Source organism: Polypterus senegalus, chromosome 13 (genome assembly GCF_016835505.1).
Source record: "Polypterus senegalus isolate Bchr_013 chromosome 13, ASM1683550v1, whole genome shotgun sequence".
Lineage (NCBI taxonomy): Eukaryota > Metazoa > Chordata > Cladistia > Polypteriformes > Polypteridae > Polypterus > Polypterus senegalus.
In genome coordinates, this window is record NC_053166.1 from 155465885 (window position 1) to 155487840 (window position 21956).

Genomic DNA, 21956 nt, shown 5'->3' on the forward strand with positions numbered 1-21956 from the left:
GTGGTTATGTTTAATAATAGAGATTTAAGCCTTTACTAAAGCGATGGTGTGTGTATAATAGTTATAAAATATTTACTTTCCTGGTGGTACAGTGGTAATTCTAAGATCAGTGAAAAATAGCAAGAATTAAAGGATACATGTAGCTTCTTTTAATATTGGTTGACATTTTCAAAGGAAAGCTCCTGGCAAAGCGTATAGTCATGGGGGTTCCTTCTGTTGGCTCTAGTTACTTTGAGAGAGTCCAGGAGGCATGGTTCCTGGGCAGGAGTGATCCATAGGTGAGCTTCAGTTTTTCAGTGCAATGCCAGGGCTTTTATACTTTTCTCAGACTTTGGTTCCAAAATAAGATCAGGCACTTAGGGTACAAACACTTGCTGGCAGAGGGTAAACTGAATTGGCACACAGCAACTGCTGACCATAAACCTGAGCGTCCATCTGTGGGCTACAGCTACTCTCAATTGCCTGCCAAAGTTGTCTCTCCCCATCTCATTTTTGTGCCTTCTCCCTGTACGGTTGCTTAAATGGCAGTATGCTTTGTTTCTATCAGCTGGTTTGCATGACTTAAGCTGTCTATTCAAGGCCTCAATTACCCATTTTAAGTAAAATGTGGGATGAAATACACCGATCGCAGTGGCCACACTTCAAACTTTTGTCTACAGAGACGTGAGCTGCCTTCTGATATCTGATGGCTATAATGATACAGTCGTGTCCAAATGAGAACACTACGCATAGGGCTCTGTGCTTGATGTCTCAATGAAACAGTATATCGTATGCAAGGGCTGCTTTAATAATAACTCCTTATTCACCATAGTCTCTCCTCTTCTTTCCTTACAGGGCTGTAGGTAAAACATGCCTGCTCATCAGCTACACCACCAATGCCTTTCCAGGAGAATACATCCCCACTGTGTAAGTAAAACAGCATTGCACTGACAAGTTCAGATGACCTGACCTTACCAGGCCCTTAGAAATCATATTGTAGGCTTGAAGTAGACATTGGATCTGGGTCAGTGGACTTGAGCACCAGGTTAAGAGACCTATTACAGTGGAGCTGGGAAATGGCATCCACCAAAGCAAGCTAGAAATACATTACCAGATTCCTTTCCCTATGATGTCTTGATATAAAACATGAATATCTGTATATTAAAGTTATGAGCATTATTGTGTTCATTTTCTGTAGAGCTTTCTCCTTGACTTAAACCTTAAAGCCGGTGCTAGAAACGCGCACAAATGTAAATCCAGGAATGTTTTTTTTTTTTAGTTTCGACAACTATTCTGCAAATGTCATGGTCGATGGAAAACCAGTTAACCTGGGGCTGTGGGATACAGCAGGACAGGAGGACTATGACAGACTGCGTCCTCTGTCTTATCCACAGACGGTAAGTATGCCTGTGTCCGGATTTGGTGTTGAAAGTTAGCAGCCAGCCAACCACATGGCTCTTTAGTCATTTCAAGGCTGACTTGGATGTGTTTGCATCTTATCTGGTTATTTCATTATTAATTGTATATGAAATGATCAGCTTTTCTAGTTTAGATGAGAAACATGACAGCATTGTTAGACTTAGTCCAAGAGTGACTGAGAATTTGCAATTGGGGGGCCCTTTTTTCAGGTTTAGAAAAGGAGTTCCCTTCCCCTCACTGAAATCTGGCGAGATTTCACAAGTTAAAATTAAAAAGTCTACGCTTCAAATGGACATGTAGAGGTTTACATGTCCATTTTGGAATTTTGCAGGATTCCTCTTTAACAGTGATGACAGTGAGTATTATCTTTTCTGCAATGAGGCTTCAGTTATTGTATTTTAACACAAAACAAAAATTGCCGCTACTCTTCTGCACATGAAGCTACGGTCATCCTGTACAACCTTGCAGATTGACTTTCCTGCTGTGTTTGCCACCTCCAAGTAGCAGCCATAGCAGTAGAACTTCTCTGTGGCTTTCAAAGATTAGTGCCTGGGTAAATGATTCATAGCATTCAAAGGGGATGAGAATGAAGTTTGTGGTTTTCTTTGCTTTTGGGCTGCATGTGGGTACCAGGGGAAGCTAATGCTATTAACCAAATCACTCTTTGCCGTTTACTTCCTAATCAGTGTGAAGGTGCTAAGTAGAAAGCACTGTGTTGCCTTTTCTGCAGAGTGTGTTGCATGCTGCCTTTAGTGCTTAGTTTTCTACTGTGGAACTCGGTTCCTTCCTATGACGTTTGTGTAGAAGGAGGAGGGTGTAAAATGTGTTTGCTTCATTTTCTTAAAATACTGCCAGTAACATCCGGAGATATTTTAGACGCACAAGTGAAGTGAAACTTGGTTTAGTCCTAGGGGGCTTTTAAATGCTGGCTGTGAGAGCATGTAGGTACCAGACAAAACAATTTTCCATGAATGGCTCTTAAAATTACACATTTTAGAGGCGAAATAAGATTATGGCACTATCGTAAAGAAAGTTCCTATTTAAACGTCACTAAAACTGGAATGCTTAGCTGCGCTTGAGTCTTAATTCCACTCAAAACCCAACAAAACAGCTTTGCTTTTGAATTCTTGGCTTCCATTCCACATCTGTAGATGTGGTGGCAAGGTGCTCCATGGAGTAATGCCCTGCCATGTACTGTCACTCTCTCGTAGGATGTTTTGTGTGATAAAAAGTAGCCAGTGGTCGACAAATGTGAGGCATTCAGTGCCGATTATTAAGTTGTTATGGACTTGTACTGTGCAGGCCCAACTCCAGACTACCTGCTTTTAGGTCAGAGTTGGTTTTTTGAACTGTAACCCAGGTTTTCTCCATAGCAGCTGTAGAAAGTCATACATCTTTTCAATCAAATGATTTCTTTCATAGTTCCCAAAATTGTGAAATAATGAAATTACAGGTTCCAAGTTTTCACTTCTACACATCCACTTCCTCCCATACAGTGGGGGAAATAAGCATTTGATTCTCTACTGAATTTAAGTTTTGCTCACTTAACAAAGAAATGATCAGTCTCTAATTTTTATAGTAGTTTTATTTTAATGGAGAGAGACAGAAAATCAACCAAAAATCCAGAAAAACACATTACATAAGTTAAATTGATTCGCATGTCATTGAGTGAAATAAGTATTTGATCCCCTACAACCCAGCCAGACTTCTGACTCCCACAGATTGGCAGTCAATCAATTGTAGATACTTCTGATCTCAACTCATTGTGTATAAAGCACACCTGTCCACAGAATGAATTTCTTCCATTCCAACCACTCCACCACCATGGGCAACACCAAAGAGCTGTCAAAGGATGTCCGGGACAAGATTGTAGACCTGCACGAGGATGTCCTAAACATCCGGGCCTGTACATGTGCCTTCTTGAGCAGAAGAACTTTGTGAGCGCTGCAAAATTTAAATTCATTACGGCATAGTGTGGTCCCAACTGCCATCAGATCATTAATTAAACAAGCACCCCCCATGTAGTTTTGGGCAGATTCCTCACCTTTCACATGATCATCCTCACCCCACGAGGCAGGATCTTGCATGGAGTCCCAGACCGAGGGCGATTGATGGTCGTTTTATATTTCTTCCATTTGTGAATTGCACCAGCAGTTGTCACCTTTTCGCCAAGCTTCTTGCTCATGGTCTTGTAGCCCATTCCAGTCTTGTCCCCGACGTCAGCAGGTGATCAAATACTTGTTTCTCCCACTGTATTTGCAAAAGCCCCATCTACTCTAGTCTGCTTTTCCTTCATAATATGCCTTGTAAGCAAGCTGAGGTAGGTTACTTTGATACACAGGTGGTCTGCTGGTCTGCCCTAGATCTTTGTGTTCTTCCTACCTAGCACACCAGTCCCACAGTCATCTTGTAATCTGTCTTTTGTGCCACTTTTATTTCATCTGCCATACATAGACACTACAGTTTCATTGTCATATCTTTGAAGCTGTTCATTTTTTCATTAGTCTTAATTGTGAGCAAAATTTATTGAATGGCAGTACTGTATATCACAAGTAGTTCTAAGCCACAATGAACTTGCTTTCAAGTTTTGTTTTTTTTGGCCCCAGTAGTTTCTTGGCCCCTCGCCAGACATTAAAAGATAAACTTGGTATTTCTCAATTCCAGAGTAAATCAAAACAAAACCAACCATGTGATACAGACCGTACATTGTGATTTCGTCATTCAAGAGGAAACCACACCAACAGTTTTCCAAGGAAGACAATAAACACTGAAATGGTGTGCCCACAGGTCATCCTTTAAACTGGCTGACTCCTACTGATATTTTGTTAAATTATGACACACACACTATTTTACAATATGTATATGCAATCACAAGACATGGCTCGGTACTCTGCATCTGTCTTGCATGTATTTTGTAAGTTTTTATTTTATTGATTTCCCATTAGACTCTATACAGTGTAGCATTTTATTTTTTTGAGAAAATGCTTATGGTTAGAACACAATTTCCTGTGGCAAATCCATATGCCTTCATGTTTGTGAAATAGTAACTTCAACTTGAGAAATACCAAACGTATCCTTTAAACTTGTACTTCTCTGCTGGTATGGGTTGAGGCACAATTTTAGCCAACACAGCCCTTTCCTTAATTTTTCTTTTTTTTTTCCCCCCTAACAAAGATGAGACGTATCTTTATATCCTTTTTAATCCAACCAGACTCCTGTAGCCATAATACATCTTCAGCCTTAATGTGATTTGATTGTCCTCACTGAGTTTGATTCCACTGCTGTGAGGACAGCACTCTTCAACTGAGACAATGCAGTGGAAAACCAATGGGTCAGTTTTGGGATTACATTTGTCACAGTGCAGTCTCTTGACCCCTCAGTATATGTTGGTTAAAAATATGCCAGTAATTTATTTATTTTTTTGTAATGTACCAGGCAAGCAGTTAACTGGCTTTTTTTGTGATGTTTTAGTTTGTTCATAGTAATGTCAAAAGCTTAAGGGCACAGATGTGAGCTGATCAATGCCATCAAGGTCGGAATAGTACAGCATTACATGCGTGAGTAGTGTTGACTGATACCTGTGTCCCTTCATTTATATGAAGATGTGATGTCATTCAGATGTCTCTTCCCCCCACAACCGAGTTATCTGTACATGTGTGGGGAAAATCCTGTGGTGGCGGTGGCCGGCGACAGTACCTAGTGGGTTCATTCCTTTTCTAAATCATTCCGCCCCATTCCTTTTAATAGACTCGAACTGAAAGAGGGCACATCTGATCATGTTCTTAAGCTTTGTTGCATTCATCCTCAGCTGTGTTTACATGGAGCTGGTGGCGTTTGTCATTGTGCTTGAGGCTTGTAAAGCTCAGATAGGATAAATGAAGTAGAAGAATCCGATTCAGTGTGTGATTTATGGACTTGAACCAACTGTAAGCATTGAGGGTGTGTTTATTCTTTGAATAATTAAAGAATTCCTTTGTTAAAACGGATGAATGCAGTCAGACTTAACAATGCAACGTCTTGTTCAGTTCAGTGTCCGCATCCCCTCCCTAACCCATAAAGAAAACCTTTTTATTTCTGCTTTTATTTCTTTTTTTTTTTATATAAAGGGATATGTAAAATAACTTTAAACTGACGGTTTTAGAGCACTTGTAGGTAAAAACTCACTGAACATGAAAGATGTTTACAGTTTTACACTTTATAGACGTGAAGGGCCTAAAAGAATTCTTATTTTCAGTCTCATGTGACATTGGGTGTGTTCTTCACTTAAGTGGCTTGAAGGTACACACTAACCCTCAGTTTAACATTGTGAACCATGTTGGGGTTGATGCAAGGAATTTGTGCCCCCTCCCTTAATTTTAGATGTGCGGTGCTTATGAAATTTAGGCATTTTCACTCCCAGGTCAGCTGCTGTGAGCAGCTGGGCTCCTCTTTCGCAATTTTAATATTAAAGCAGATCGTTTTATAGTAATAACGATTGGCTTAAGAGATTTTGTGTGAGACTCCCCCTTTTCATTGTGAAATGACTACGGATGCTTCAGATTTAACACCTTGTTTTGTAAATGGATGGTACTGAAGTGGCTGCTAAATGGATGGTAAGTAGTTTTTAATTATTACTTATTGTATAAATCACAGCCTACACTTTGTTTGCTGTGTACCATTTTCACTTACTGATAAAAGCCAGGGAGAGAGAAACATGGCTTGTGGCCTGCATTATTTTTTTATGTCCTTAGTAGTAGTTTGAGTTGGCAGGTTTGTCTTGCCTTTTGCAAAATTTCTTGCCACTCCAGATGGTGATGATGTTTGTGTTTCTTGCTTGTTACAGGATGTATTTTTAATCTGTTTTTCACTGGTGAGCCCTGCATCCTTTGAAAATGTCCGGGCTAAGGTATGCAATACTTTATAATTTTTATCTTTTTTAATTTAGACTAATCTTGCTACTGAGTTAAAATAAGAAAACACTTGTACTTCATTAACTGCACTATGGCTTCTACACCACCCACCGCCTCCCCTCCAACTGCCCCTATTTACGTTTTCTCAACTGTTGTTTGTGAAAGCTTTATAAAAGCCGTGTCTTTAGTCGCAGGCATGTTCCTGTCGAGCATATCTTAAGTCATTTGACTTTCTTTGTCTTTCAGTGGTATCCTGAAGTGCGGCACCATTGCCCCAACACCCCAATCATTCTTGTTGGCACAAAGCTTGATCTGAGAGATGATAAAGACACCATTGAAAAATTAAAAGAGAAGAAACTCACTCCAATCACCTATCCTCAAGGACTGGCCATGGCTAAGGAGATTGGTATGAGCATGCATGCACTCTTGACTGTTCTTCTGTAAACTAGTTGGAGGGCAATAATGTTTCTGTCTGCACACTTTCCTCTTCTCCTGTCCTTATGCAAGCCTTTCCTAATTGTGGAATACCGGGAACTCCTCTGTGTGAATCTGGAAAAGCAAGAACCCCCTTTGCACAGACATGTACAAGCTTCCAGTCATTGCCTGGTTTAGCTAGGAAGTTGGCTGTAACATCCACTTTGGAGCACTTGCCCAACTTTACACGGTGTTGCTGAATATTTGCACTCGTCTCCATATGTAACAAACCTCTCTGGAAGGTTCACTTGGTGTGTTTACATGCACACAACCAGGTGAATAACCCGGTTAAAGTAGAAACCTGCTTTCTTAATAATCTGTGTTTACATGCGTAGGTAATCTTCTGGACTTCTCCTTCAGCAGAATATTCCGATGTCATTAAACTTCCTCATTGGCTGCTGTAAATCCATAAATAAGTGTGACCCCCTATGATGATTTTCTTGTTTTATAAACGTTCAGCCAAATTGATGCTTTATTTATAGGTTTATTACTGGATTGCATGTAGCACACTTTTGCGACTGAACCCTGATAAAAACCTGCATATGCGAATGTGTGCTGCGTGCCTTACAGATGATGATGCAGGTGTTTCTGTTTTATGAAAGTATTTTGTTGGTCCAGTTACTTTTTAAAGTAACGAGTAATCTATGGAACGCATGTTACTTTTTAATGTGTTACCCTACTGCTCTCGATCGTGTTGTTGAGTTCAGCCTAGCAACATAAATTTAGCTCTTTCTGTAATATTCAGCAGATTGTTTCAGCCAGAAGGAGTAATGCTGATTGCCCGAACATTTGCCTCTGGAAATTTGTTGTGGACATTCTACCCGTGGCTGCTTGAAAGCAGGGGTGAAGAAAATACATGCGCATCGGACATGTGCAGACTACAAAATCCTTAACAGGAACACGGATAAGGTTTTAGATGGCCATGTAATCTGATTATTTGTGGAACAATCTCCCTCCGCTAATTGAGTGTCTCGGAGGCCGATAACCTAATTTCTCCAACCGGAATAAGGGTTTACATGGCATTTTAGAAACCAGGTTTATGTGAGTAACTGGGTTATTGAAGTGCATGTAAATGGCTGATTATGTGGTTGAGTTTTAGCTTACGCAGAACCTGCAAGTTAATCCTGAAATCGAGTAAATTGCTACAGTGTCATACAGGCAGAGGGTACTTTATTAATCCCTAAGGGAAATTCACATAACATAGTAACACAGCACAAATTAATAAAGTGCAGACTATTATGCAAGTGCAGAACTCTGAACCATAGACAATATCTAATTGTCTCCTTATGCCATTGTGTCCGACTGGGCAGAGTGAAGAGCTGCACTATGGGGAGAGGCATTATACAGACCTTGTAGTGCACGATGGAGGAAAAATCTGGTGAATAACGGTGACCCACACAAAGTAAATGGGCCTCTAATTTTGTCCTCACTGGTTTTTTTTTTTTAATCCCTGCCTACATTGACCTTTATGTGCATCTGGTGTTGCTCCCCTAGCAGAAAACTACACAGAATTGCCCATTGGTTACTGTGGACTAGAAAAAAAAAATACCCAGGAGCTTGTCTCGCACACATTAACGGACCTGCTCTTCTTCAAAAAGATGAGCTTGTTCTGGCCTTTTTTTACACAAATAGGCCTGTGATGTCCACCAAATCCAGGCTACTGTTCAGAAGGTCCCAAAAGGTATTTATAACCCTGCGGCTACCTCTTCACCCATTATGGGAGCTGATCTCTGGGATTTACTGGTACACTGATGTCCTCACCAACTCCTCTGTTTAGGTTGCATTCAGTTTCTGGTGGTTCCAACTCTGCCACTTGAGAGACTACTACCACTACTATTCTGTATTCATTCTAGTCTCCATTGAGTTAAGGATGCATTATAGGAGTCCTCTAGGAATTGGAAATCAGTGGCATAATAGGTGACAAGAACCTGGGATAAGACGAGAAGAGCTCAAAGTGTTGCTGATCACCATCGCTGAGCCTTGGATTTTTGCCTATTGCGTATACAGGTGCCGGCCATAAAATTAGAATATCATGACAAAGTTGATTTATTTCAGTAATTCCATTCAAAAAGTGAAACTTGTATATTAGATTCATTCATTACACACAGACTGATGTATTTCAAATGTTTATTTCTTTTAATTGTGATGATTATAACTGACAACTAATGAAAGTCCCAAATTCAGTATCTCGGAAAATTAGAATATTGTGAAAGGTTCAATATTGAAGACACCTGGTGCCGCTCTCTAATCAGCTAATTAACCCAAAAGCCTTTAAATGGTCTCTCAGTCGAGTTCTGTAGGCTACACAATCATGAGGAAGACTGCTGACTTGACAGTTGTCCAAAAGACGACCATTGACACCTTGCACAAGGAGGGCAAGACACAAAAGGTCATTGTTAAAGAGGCTGGCTGTTCACAGAGCTCTGTGTCCAAGCACATTAATAGAGAGAGAGGCGAAGGGAAGGACAAGATGTGGTAGAACGAAGTGTACAAGCAATAGGGATAACCGCTTGTACCCTGGAGAGGATTGTGAAACAAAACTGTGGTGGAGATTCACAGAGTGGACTGCAGCTGGAGTCGGTGCTTCAAGAACCTCCACACACAGACGTATGCAAGACATGGGCTTCAGCTGTCACATTCCTCGTGTCAAGCCACTCTTGAACAAGAGACCGCGTCAGAAGTGTCTCGACTTGACTGCTGCTGAGTGGTCCAAAGTTATGATCTCTGATGAAAGTCAATTTTGTATTTCCTTTGAAAATCAAGGTCCCAGAGTCTGGAGGAAGAGATGAGAGGCACAGAATCCACGTTGCTTGAGGTCCAGTGTAAAGTTTCCACAGTCAGTGATGGTTTGGGGTGCCAAGTCATCTGCTGGTGTTGGTCCATTGTGTTTTCTGAGGTCCAAGGTCAACGCAGCCGTCTACCAGGAAGTTTTAGAGCACTTCATGCTTCCTGCTGCTGACGAACTTTATGGAAATGCAGATTTCATTTTCCAACAGGACCTGGCACCTGCACAAAGTGTCAAAACTACCAGTACCTGGTTTAAGGACTATGGTATCCCTGTTCTTGATTGGCCAGCAAACTCGCCTGACCTTAACCCCATAGAAAATCTATGGAGTATCGTGAAGAGGAAGATGCAATACACCAGACCCAACAATTCAGAAGAGCTGAAGGCCACTATCAGAGCAACATGGGCTCTCATAACACCTGAGCAGTGCCACAGACTGATAGACTCCATGCCACGCTGCATTGCAGAGGTAATCCAAGCCAAAGGAGCCCCAACTAAATATCGAGTGCTGTACCTGCTCATAATTTTCATGTTCATACCTTTCAGTTGGCCAACATTTCAAACATTGGTCTTAATTGATATTCTAATTTTCCGAGATACTGAATTTGGGACTTTCATTAGTTGTCAGTTATAATCATCAAAATTAAAAGAAATAAACATTTGAAATACATCAGTCTGTGTGTAATGAATGAATCTAATATACAAGTTTCACTTTTTGAATGGAATTACTGAACTAAATCAACTTTGTCATGATATTCTCATTTTATGACCGGCACCTGTAGAGTCCATGATTCAGGGTGCGCACTGTGGGGTGACTTGTTGATGTAGCATTTTAAAGGCCAGCAAGAAATGCTGTTGTATGGTAGATGGAAACAAATTGGTTAAAACCTTTTAGACCCTGAATTACAGGCCTGCTCCTCTGAGGACACACACTGATGTCTGTTGCCTGTTTGTGTGTTTTATTTCCCCTCACAGGTGCCGTCAAATATCTGGAATGTTCTGCATTGACACAGAGAGGCCTTAAAACAGTATTTGATGAGGCAATCCGAGCCGTGCTGTGCCCACCTCCTGCCAAGAAGAAACATAAGAAGTGCAAGCTTCTGTGATTGCTGGCCAGAGTACAAAATGGAGCATTTGGATACTTTGAAACAGGCCATTTATTTCTTCTGTTGTAATTAATCTTTCTTATAATCTGTGCATTAACCTTAACCTTTCCAAACCCTAGTTAGATTTCATTTAGGTTTTTGACAATTACGCTGCCTTTTTAAAACTTTACATTTTATAACTTGCTTAGTCCAGATTATTAGGGGATGGTGACCCACTTTTTTTTTTTTTTTAATTTTTTTTTGTCCCCGTTGTTTGTTTTTTATCCCTGTTTACAGTCTTCAGATGTATTAAAGTGTTGCCAAAATATCTGCTGTTAACAAGCTATATAGAGCTGTAACGCATATGTCAATTCCAATTCCTAGTTTTCATTAAAAAATAAAAAAAGCTAAAGGAGCGTTTAACGTTGGCCGTGTTCTATGTATTCATGTCTGCTCCTGGAAGTCATCAGAGGATTGGTGACCCCTGGCCTGCACTGACCCCCCGTAACACCAGCCGGGCTGAGGCTTCTGTGCTGGCTATGTGCCTACTAAGGTCGAACTATGAAAAGGAGAATTGAAGCAGGGGGATGACGTGTACTTCCATTATGGGAGTTCGTTTACAGTTGTAGCCATATTAGAACCGATTAACCCCAATTGGTCTCAATGGAGAAAGTAAGAAGAAAAATCGGGTACAAGAGAGGAGAGGGGTCACTTGCTTTGAAATACTGCATTTGCTCTTTTAGGTAGTGAAGTGGTAGGAGTGCACTTCTAAATCCTAGGGAGTGGGCGCCCCCTGCTGGACACACTTCAGTTCAGTTTCTGGTCTTGTGTATTCATATTTAAGATTTCAAAAAGCGGGCTGGGCCTGATCCGAACCCCTACAGTGTCACTTCTGTAAGCAGTAGAATAATGTCCTCACTGTTAACTTTCAGTGTGATGCCAATGTGAGTGAGTTATTAATCTTTTAACTCCTTTGACTCTGCCACTTGCTCTTGGTGAATGTGCACTTACAACCAAAAGAAAGGCCTTCGTAAAGATTTCATCAAAGCTACAAAGTTGTAAACAAGAAATTCTGAGTTAGTCAGAAGTGTGTGGCCGCCTACCCAGGCTTTGGTTAGAGGTGCCACCTTTAAGAAACGGACGCACCTTTTTTTTAAACTGGGATTTCTAAATTACCTGCACATTGCACGAGTCTCCTGCGCTTTAACAGATTTTTAAGACTTCATCTCTGACCCAACAGTCTGCAGGGTGTTTATTAATGGAATACCCCACCTGAAAGTGTCACTTTATTTACTATGTCACCCTGTGTAGCGATGGTCCGTTCAAAAGCACAGTGTCGTGTATGCTTCATCCAGCAGTGACTATTGATGCGTTTTGCCCGTTTTCAGTGTACGACTGGGTATCTGACTTCACTAATGTGAGTTTTGGTTGTTTGCTGTTGTACAGCACTGCTCACCGGTGAGTTCTAGAACATCACATTTTTTTTTTTTTTCTCCATTGTGTAAAAATGAGATTTAAAATTTTTTTTCTCTGCCATCACTGCAAAGGCGGAGTGGGGGCTCCGAGGGTAGGGAACTGTGCCAGAAATCAGAAGGCTGCTGGTTTGAATCCCGTAAACGCCAGAAGTGATTCCACTCTGTTGGGCCCTTCAGCTGCAGTTGCTCCATCCTGGGTGTGACGTTAACCCGCATCCAGCCCTGCGTCCCCAACTTGCAGGGAGAACTTGGCGGGTTAGGATTGATACTCCTTTGTGATGCCAAGGTGTCACCTGTTGCATGGCTGCACTCGGGTCCTAATTTGGGATCCTTAGTGGCTTGTCGTGTGGTGGGTGCAGAAGTGTGTGCCGCTAACCCCTCCCTATCACTACAGACTCGCAGGGGTTAAAGTAAGTTGACCAAAAAAAAAAAACGGCTAGTTCATAAAGTTTGCCCTTTTTAGCGTCATTGAGAACAGACCTGCAGATGCCTAAACAGTGAGATCAATGAAAGGTAGCAAAGCCTTGGCTTGTGGAAACCTCCCCGAGCTGAACTTGACGACAACTGGTGACACCATTGTGTGGCCTCGCTCGTCTGCCATGTTATGGGTGACGCTTACACCACGGCAGTTGCATTTTCTCAAGTTTTAATCTGAAGTTTCATTTTTTTTTGTCTGTGGGGGGGATTGTAAATCCTGCCTGCTGGTGTAGGCCATCATTGGTACCCCGTCAGTGCTGCTTGTTCCTTTCTAGCTGTGGTTTTTGTCTTCTGCCTTTTCTGCTCTGAAATTTGGTTTCATTCATCCCTGGTCTTGAGGCACCTGAACCTTTTTAGATCAATTCCTTCATTGTGGCTGGTGGTCCTGTGATAAGCCGAGGAGGAAAACCCCCAAGCCTTCTAACTGGACTCGGGAGTAGTTGACTTTCTAAAGGGTGGCAGGCCCTGCTCTGCGTCTAATTTTGTCTTTTTACGTGACGGTGTGTCTCATCTGACACATTTCTATTGGTCCAAAAAGTCAGCAGCGCTTGACCCCAATGCTGAGTGTTCATCTTTTATTAACTAAAACAAATAAAGTGCACTTCAGTTGAATAGAAGCTCTTCCAGAATGGCGCAGTGCTGGGCAGACGATTCCTTTTTGGGCTGGAAAAGCTTTGGAAATGGCGCCATCTGGTGGGTGACAGACGCCATAGCAGCCGTGACCTCGCTACAGCCAGCAACTCCCTGCGCTCACGTCTATGGCATAGCGAGGATCAAAGCCCACGAACAGGCGGGGAGCTCTTTTTAAATTTACGATAATCCTGTCGTCGTTAGTCCTAAAGAATATTGTACTTTAGCACCGCGCCAACTGCCAGTGGCTTCTCCCCCTTCACGTGACTCACTAGCCATTAAAAGCAACTATGGAATGAATTCAAATTTTCACACAACGTGTTTACAAGCAGTCCCAGTTTAGCCAGAAGTGTCCATTTTTGGTAAAAAAAAAAAAGCAAAATGCAATAAAAGGCAAAAAATGAGTTCAAAATAGACACAATTATCACCAATGTATGAATAGTACTTGTGAATTTTGTGAACATTACTGATCATAAAAAAAAAAGTAAACATCATGCAGAACTTTCACCACAGCACTGTGAAGTCACCGGTGTAAAAGCTAAAACAAACTGGTTTGTTTTTTTTTTTTTTGAAGGTTTGCCTTTTTATTTAAAGACCAGAACTTGACATGAAATACGGCCTTGTTGTCTATCGGGGTCTTTTATTTTGAACTGCACACCCACCGTTTGAGACGTCAGAGCGCAGACATCCAAGGGGCTCATTTACATGTTAAATCATTAAAACAAATACGTGTTTTCAACTTTAGCGCACTCTTTCTTTTGTTCTTTTATTTGTACGGATTGTACGATTCTCGTGTGTTCAAAGTGAATCAGTAGCCGAGAAGCGGGTGTGCGATTCGCCCTCCTTTGATTCTTGAACCAATCCTTACCAGCAAACGAGTCTCGTGAAGTTCACTTGGGAATCAGTAATAGAATGGTCGGTCTTATTTGTGCATCTTAACTACGTCGTCATGCATTGTGTTCAGGACAATGTCATATGAAGAATAATTTCCTTATTAATTTCCCCAAAAACGGTCGTCACAGCGGATTATGTTCTTCCATCTCTTCCTGTCCTCGTCCTCTCGCGCTGTCACCCCCATCACCTGCATGTCTTCTCTCACCACATCCACAAACCTGGCGGGCTCTTATATAAAATGTGTGTGACAACTTACTCTTGTGCATCCATCTCTAAAAACAAATCAGAAGAATCGATTCACATAAGGGGTACTTTGAAAGAAACGATTGAGACCCCCTTGGCATATTAGAGTTGGCAGCTGGGTAATCGCGGCGAGTGACGACACGCACGTATGCCACGCGTGTTTGTACTAAAAAGATTCAACAACAGAAAAACAAATTCTGGGACTTTAATAAAAAGACCCAACAGGCCACCGTCTGAATAAAATTGCAGCTTGAAGAAGTACAAACCAGGTGTGTATTGACATGAACTAAAAACACCTCAGTGACCACCATGAACGCACTTTTCTTTCTCAGGTGCCCGCCCGCCATTTCCTTCATCTTTAGTGTTTTTTTTTTACTCTTTTTTTTTTTTTCCAGTCCTGGTAGTTGGCGACCACACGCGCCACTTGTTACTTCAATTGCCATTCTCCGCAGCGCCTTTTTATCTTTTCCTCTCCTTTACTTGCCGTGAGTCACACCAGCTGTTCAAATTACCCAGCAGCAGTTCTGCCTTGACCTCTGCAGGCGGGCCAGGGTGCGACGCGAGTCCTGTCGGGACGTTAAAAGTCACACGAGTCTTGAAACTCAAGAGGAAGGGAGGTTCGGTTCGCTCGTTGCTTCACATGCACAAGTCATTTAGGTTTAAATGCCAAACTCAGCAGAAGACAGCAGAGTCTACCAGCCCGTCATATGAAGAGACGGGGGTCTCGGCCCACCCTGGCCGCTGCTCTCTCTTAAAAATATATGAAACTAAGGTGCTGTAGCACAGTGTCCTCCTACGCCAATCCACTCAGACCACATTTAAATTGTTCCGAGAGGTCGGACAAAAGAAGTAACGGCTGTCCTGGGTCAAGCCGGTTAGGGCCTTGAGAACGACGTCGGGCATGTGATCTGTGATCATCTTGGGGCTGATGAGCACGCTGCAGAAGGAATGCTGCTCAGCCCAGGCAGCGTGGTATTTCACATCCGAGAAGCAAGACCTTGGCACAGAGAGAAAAGGTGCAACGTCTGAACATCAATGAGGTCAAACCTCCACCACCATCAGCACCACTCGCTAACTCACCGTCCAGAAGAACCTTCCTCTGTGATGTGCAGGATGCGACCCGGCAAGTACAGAGGAGGATGCTGCCCGCCAGAGGACGAGTCATCCGATGCCAGACTCTGGTAAGAGGGCGATGGGAGGTCGGCCAACAGGGGTAAAGTTAGGTCCTGCCGTCGGCTCTCTAGCTCCGTTGGGAAGTCGTCAGGCGATCCGCCAAACATCTCGTACCAGCAGCCCCTCAGCAGGATCCGATACTGGTGGGTTAATAAAAGGAGGCGTATTTAGTAACCTGCTGAGCCGCACACCGTGTGCCCACATACCACCACATTCACAATGCTAGGTAGGGTACCTTTGGCTTGTTACAGTTGGCGACCATTCGTAGAATCCTCCTCTTCAGATCCTCCATATTTGGAATACTCAACCTGTTGGTTAACAACCAAGTTCATAAATGCCTTCGACTACTAAGAGACTTGCACCTACCGAAAGATGAAGACGTATCGCCCAACTAACGAAGGCCTACTTGCCTTGGCACGAGGTCCTTCCCAAGAACCACAGATATTGTGAAGCCTTTGGAGTAGTCGGCAAGAGATTTGCTAAATTAGAAAAGAAATAAAAAATACAAAATAAATCAAAAAGCTCAGGTTACATCCAGACAGCTAAGATTTCATTTGAAAATTGAGATGTTACTCTCTGTTTCCAACTTGCGCCTACGCCATCCCCGCATTTTTAACCTCTAAAAACGAAGACTTTTGAAAATGCTCTCCTGATCCATAATTACAGGGCGAGCCAAAAAGAAGCAAAACATTTCATAAAAACGCTACAAAAGATAAAATAAATGTCATTACGACACAAGAAAGGGGATACAAAACAGATTTTTATGCACCGTGTTTAGTGAAAAACGATGTCTTCACAGTGGTGGCCATCATCATCATCGATACTCTCTTTGAGACGATTTCTGAACGCTCGATGCTTTTGGCAATTTTGTGGTGAGCAGTGAGCATCCTTATCCCTTCGACTAGGGAGAGAAATCGCACGGAGCGAGATCAGGCGAATGTGATGGCCACCTGGCATCGCTGTGCAGGGAGACCTGCTTACCCGGAAACATCTGCAAAAATCGCATGGCTCTCAGTGCAGGCCGTATGAGCTGTCGCTCCAGGCGTTCGCCACATCCATTCCAGTTGTCCAGCATTTCAATGTCACGTTCTGAAGTGACGGTGACCGTTGCTTCCCCCCCCCAATAACATAAGGGCCTACAATGGCAAATTCTGCAACGGCACACCAAACTAACACGTGTGCTAACTGGGCAGGAGTCTCTGATGAAGTTCACGAGGGTGGGTTTCAGCCCAATATCGAAAATTGTGGTTATTTACGCAATCATTCAAATGAAAATGTGCCTCGTCACTGAGGTCACATGATGATGGCATCTCGATGAACGGTTTGCAGAATGTTGGCGGCCCAACTCTCTACGGCGCTCTCAGCGCGTTCCTGCACTCCCATCATTTTGTACGGATGGAAGTGAAGGTCCGCATAGTCAAAGACGTGCTGGAAATGCCCAAGGCCGAAGCCCGCTGAACGTCTACGAGACTGCAAAATGGATGCCCTTACAGCTTGGATGTTTTCAGCGGAGGACGGCCTGGAGATTTTCTGTTCAAGATCGTACCCGTCTGTCTACATTTAGAATTGTTCTCCGCTTTGGGACGTCACCGGTGGGATGAATGCTGAAGTGTGTTGCGTGGTGATGACGGATTTGTTGTTTTTGAAGTGAAAACACAGTGGGCACCGGACTGAAAACTACAAGGGATCGTCTATCACAAGGACCCCCCCACCCCAAGCCACTTGGCAATGACCTCGAGAAATGGGGTCCTTCATTTTGGCTCACTTTGTATTTATGAGAACACCGGCTCAGTGTTGCAGTGTGGATGAGTGAAAATGGAGACTCTAATCACGCTTGTGCTTATTATGCGGCCCTTTCTCTGATTGGATGCTTGTCACCACATCGCAATCCCTAACTGGTCACCCTGCCAATCAGTGAACGTCGTGGGCCAGCACCTGGGAATGACTGGGCTAATCCACGTGGCTTTCCTGATTTTTAAACGACACTCTAAAGGAAGTTTACATGTCACTTACCCCCAAGCACTTGGCAGTGGAGGCCGAGTAAATTTTTTTGAATCGTTTTCATGCAAAATGTACAGAAAAAAAATTTGTAACAGTACTTGATGGTGACCAGTGCTGTATGACAGCAAACAATGTGGAAAATTTCCATAGGGAAAGGAAAAAAAAACCCCAAAAAATTCTCACGTGTCGTGTAATCCACATGTCGGTTATCCAGTCGAGTTCTCACGGTGAGCAAAAACAAACTGGAAAACACAACTTCCAGAAAAGTCAAAGTGCAGTTCTATGGGAATGTGGAGTTGACGGTCCACCTCCGCTCCACATTCACTGGTCCAGAGTCCTGTCTTCAAATCAGACGCAAAGTATTATGGGAATGTGTTTCAACTTTATGATGTGCACAGATTTTTTTTTTATGGGGGGAAATCAATCTATCCACCTCAATAAAAGGATAAGCGTCCGTGTGTCTGACATCGGGCTGCTATGTCTCCGTTATCCCAACAGATGGCGCATTATAAACATGGAACATGGCTTTTGCAAATCTCATTCCAAAACTGTACACCGAAAATACTTGCGTTTTAAGTTCTCCCGCAGACAAGTCGGGACTTGATTTTACCGTATAATTTCTGGTATTTTATAATGTCGAATGCGAAAAACTCACGCTATTGGTCCAAGAGATTCTGATGTTGTAACGCCCACCTGCGAGAGTCACCATGGGGCACACGACCTTTATTTTCTATGTATTGTGCCTATGTGACCACACGGTGATACCTGAACGTTTGAACTGTTTAATGATTTTGGTATCTCGCACCTTCACTGCATCCTTTAATATGAAGCTGGTTTTAAATGAGAAGTCACTGAAGTGGCGAAAGAAATTGGTTACTGCGCAGCTGCAACAAAATTGGATGTGTCTGAGAAACTGTTGCGAGATCGGAGGAGGCAAGAAGAAAAAAAAAAAAAATAAATAAAATAAGTGTCGCATTTTTGAGCAGGCGTACAAGTTGGGGTCTGATTTTATGATTGATTTTTCAGATTGCAAGACCCGACTTGCACGCAAGTGTATCAGAAACATGTGCGTTTGCATCTTTCATTCCAACAGATGGCACATCACAAATCTTAAGGCTGTTTTGAGGAGTTCCGTACCCCATGTGAGACGTGCGCATTGGAAACGTTACTGCGGAGGCCGACGTCGATTACTTGGACTTCAACTCGCCTTAAGGCTTCTTATTTTTGGTTATCATTACCTTTTATTACAATGGACACAAAAACATGAGATTACAGTTTTTTTCTTGGCTCTGAGGCTACGGAGCTGCTGGTTCGAATCCCATAATTCCCAGAAGTGATTCCACTCTGGGGGGTCCTTAACCTGCAGTTGCTTCCTCCTTATATAAAACGTTTCATGTAGAATGGAAAGAAGAACAGGAGAGTAAAGATGTTTTCTTGGCTATCACTACAAAATACATGGGGGTAACCATCCATCCATCCATCATCCAACCCGCTATATCCTAACTACAGGGTCACGGGGTCTGCTGGAGCCAATCCCTGCCAAACCCCGGGCAGGGTGCCAGCCCACCACAGGGCTGGGGGTAACTAAAATATTCAAATAAATAAATCACTTTTGGGCAGAGTACTCCATTAAAGATGGGCCCCGTGGCCCCACAGCCACTTCACCTCTCTATGCCCCCCAGAGGTGACCACGCTGCTAATCATCTGCCAGGCCGTGTCCCCGAGCCACATGACAGCCTGGTGGGCTCCAGAGGACGCTGTACAGGTAGAATGGTTTTGAAAAAGAAGAGACCCTCAAACTGAAAGTCACCTCGCTCGGAGACACTTCCCTTCAAAGTGGTCACTGCCCGCCCAGATGCATCGTCAAGCCTTTCAAATTACATAGCGGCTACCCGAGACCCCTCTGTGGCTGAGGGGGTAAGCAAAGTGGGCCTCTGACTTCTACTGCAGCTGGGGGGCTCAGATATTACACAGGGACTGATATTCTCTCTTTTAGTCTCATGTGCCCCCCCCATGAGTGATCCTGGAATAGCCCCCAAATGCCCTCCCCATTAGTGGTTCTGAAGAAGCCCCCATGATTTGGCCAACAGGATGTCTCCCAGGGGGCTCGCTCCTTGCATGGACTGGCTGGCCACAAACCCAAGACCGCCAGCAGCTTATCCACCTGTGCCAACAGCCAGTCGAGGGTCCCCCCCTCCATGTCCCCCTCACATTAGCACTGGGATTGTCTTTGCAACAGGAAGCCATGTCTCCCAATGGACCGACCACCACGTAGCCTACCTTAGCAGACCCCCAGGGGGTGAGAAGGCATAACACCTGAGCCGTGGGAAGGCGGTCCGCAGCAGGATGGAGAGCACCGCGGCCGTGCCAGCGCCCAGACTGTGGCCAGTGATGATCAGGCTGTACTCCTGGAACGAGGAGAACAAAGCGTCCATTGACGTGAGCTGAATTGGCAGCAGCAGCCTATCAACACTCAAACAGTCGTCGGTGTAAGAAACAAGTTATTAACTGCAGAAAACGTCAAATGCAAATATTTGTAAAGGGAGGAAAAGTACACATGGAAATATCAGAGAGAATGAATCCTGTCAGGCCACCAATTCTGTGACCCCGTATCAGAGTCACAGGATTATCAATCCCATAATACTCTCAAACTCGCTAAACCCCGCCCTGGAGGGAGTGCCAGCCCATCATAAAGCCTGCCAGTCTGCCAGCTCACACCCTGGAATTGCCATCCAGTCAGACACAAGAACGACGACTGAGCACAGGACACTCTGTCTCCCCCCCACCTGGCAGAGGACGGGGGGGTTGACACGGTCCAACAAAGTCTGTCCATCCTGGGAAGATTTGCGCCTGCCGTCCTCGAGTTTCCAACAGTGTGCCCGTCCTCTTGCCGAGCTCATTTCAAAGTCACACTGTCGATCCGCTGGATCCGTTCTTTTCAGAATTTTAAACACTTCAGTCAAGCCCCCCCTTAATCTTTATATGGTCGACTCCCTCAGTCTCCCCTCACAGCTCAGACCCCTCAGCTCAGTCCTGTAGTCGCACTCCCGCCATGGAGGCCTCACCAGGGTGTTACAACTTTAGAAGCAACTCGCAATGGCGTCTGAACACAGCTGGCTGGAGTGCCAGTCCTCTAGGACTCTCGGGTCCTTCTGATACGGCATATGCAGTATGAAAGAAGTTCTAAGAAATATTGAAAACAGAATTCAATAAAATCACCAGGCATTGGCTGGAGAGACTCACCGGTGCGATGGTGAACGCTTGGTTCAAAATGCCATCATTGACGAGCTTCCTGTAAATGTAGTTGGCCGCTTGAGTGATGCCCTGCGGACGAGATCAGGTTAGTTGGCAACACGTGACCCTTCATGCCCACATCCTCAAGTGCAGTCCTGACCAAAAACCCCCCCGCCCCCCCAAAACCCCCCAACTGGAGATTTTCATCCCAGGCAAGTTCACCTTCACTTAGACTGCACCTGACAAGTTCAGCTCTGGTAGAATGAAGACCCCTGGTGCCCCCTCACTTCTTAATAATGCCAGAGGCTCCTCTACCTCTCCAATGTAATGAGGGGTTGTCTTGAAAGAACCAGACAGACAAACAGGAAAGGTGGCGCTATATAAAAGTTAGACGCACACACAGACAAATAGGACGGCACAATAAAAGACAGTTACGGAGATTCTGAATAAAAATTAGAAAGAGAAGAAGGCGGCAGCACTATAAAAAAGGTCAGGAAAGCACAATATGGCACCCTGGTAGATAGGATGGCACTATACAAAGACAGCTGGAAAGGCACTATATAAAGAGATAGGTGAGCACTTCAAAAGACAGACAGGGAGATTCAGTATAAAAAAATAGAAAAACCGACAGGAAAGCACAATATAAGAAAGGTAGATAGGAAGGCCTGCGGTGGGCTGGCGCCCTGCCTAGTGTTTGTTTCCTGCCCTGCGCCCTGTGCTGGCTGGGATTGGCTCCAGCAGACCCCCTATGACCCTGTAGTTAGGATATAGCGGGTTGGTTAATGGATGGACGGATGAATAGGAAGGCACTATATTAGGGGTCTCCGACTCTGGTCTTGGATGCCCGCAGGTTTTCATTCTAACCCTCTACTTAATTGGTGACCAGCTTTTGTTGCTCATTAACTCCTTTTTCCTTTAATTTTAACAGATGTTTTTTTTTTTAAGATGTATCCCTCTGAATTTCTTTATCGTTCCTCTTAATTGCTTCATTTCTTTCCTTCACTTTCACATTTCATTTCTGTTTGGGGCCCACTGAAGACCAACTCAGCCAGGGACTCCAACTCCAAGCAGTCGCTTCATTAGGTGCCGATTCTTGTTGTTCATTAAACCCGTTCTTTAACTCTTTCAGGGGTAAGGTCGACTTTTGTCGAAATTCAGGAGTCGAGGACGGTAATCAGCTGTAAACTGTGACAAAACT

The 21956-nt window shown here is 43.7% G+C and overlaps 2 protein-coding genes across 3 annotated transcripts in view; one reads left to right on the forward strand and one right to left on the reverse strand.

Moving 5' to 3' along the window:
- The window catches only part of LOC120542171 (ras-related C3 botulinum toxin substrate 1), a 31464-nt gene extending 20405 nt beyond the window's left edge, over positions 1-11059 (forward strand). The window contains exons 2-7 of one of the 2 annotated variants that reach the window (XM_039774418.1): positions 835-906; positions 1259-1376; positions 1730-1753; positions 6221-6283; positions 6534-6693; positions 10522-11059. In XM_039774418.1, coding sequence (XP_039630352.1) covers positions 835-906; positions 1259-1376; positions 1730-1753; positions 6221-6283; positions 6534-6693; positions 10522-10652 — 568 coding nt within the window. In that variant the 3' untranslated portion in view covers positions 10653-11059. The remainder of the gene's footprint in view (positions 1-834; positions 907-1258; positions 1377-1729; positions 1754-6220; positions 6284-6533; positions 6694-10521) is intronic. The other variant, XM_039774419.1, reaches the window with a different exon arrangement.
- Positions 11060-13769: 2710 nt separating this feature from the next.
- The window catches only part of daglb (diacylglycerol lipase, beta), a 39582-nt gene continuing 31395 nt past the window's right edge, over positions 13770-21956 (reverse strand). Inside the window, exons 10-15 of the mRNA XM_039774417.1 lie at positions 20768-20848; positions 19805-19932; positions 15934-16002; positions 15759-15831; positions 15431-15663; positions 13770-15347 (exon numbers count right to left, since the gene is read on the reverse strand). Of these exons, the coding sequence (XP_039630351.1) occupies positions 15158-15347; positions 15431-15663; positions 15759-15831; positions 15934-16002; positions 19805-19932; positions 20768-20848 (774 nt within the window). The 3' untranslated portion in view covers positions 13770-15157. The remainder of the gene's footprint in view (positions 15348-15430; positions 15664-15758; positions 15832-15933; positions 16003-19804; positions 19933-20767; positions 20849-21956) is intronic.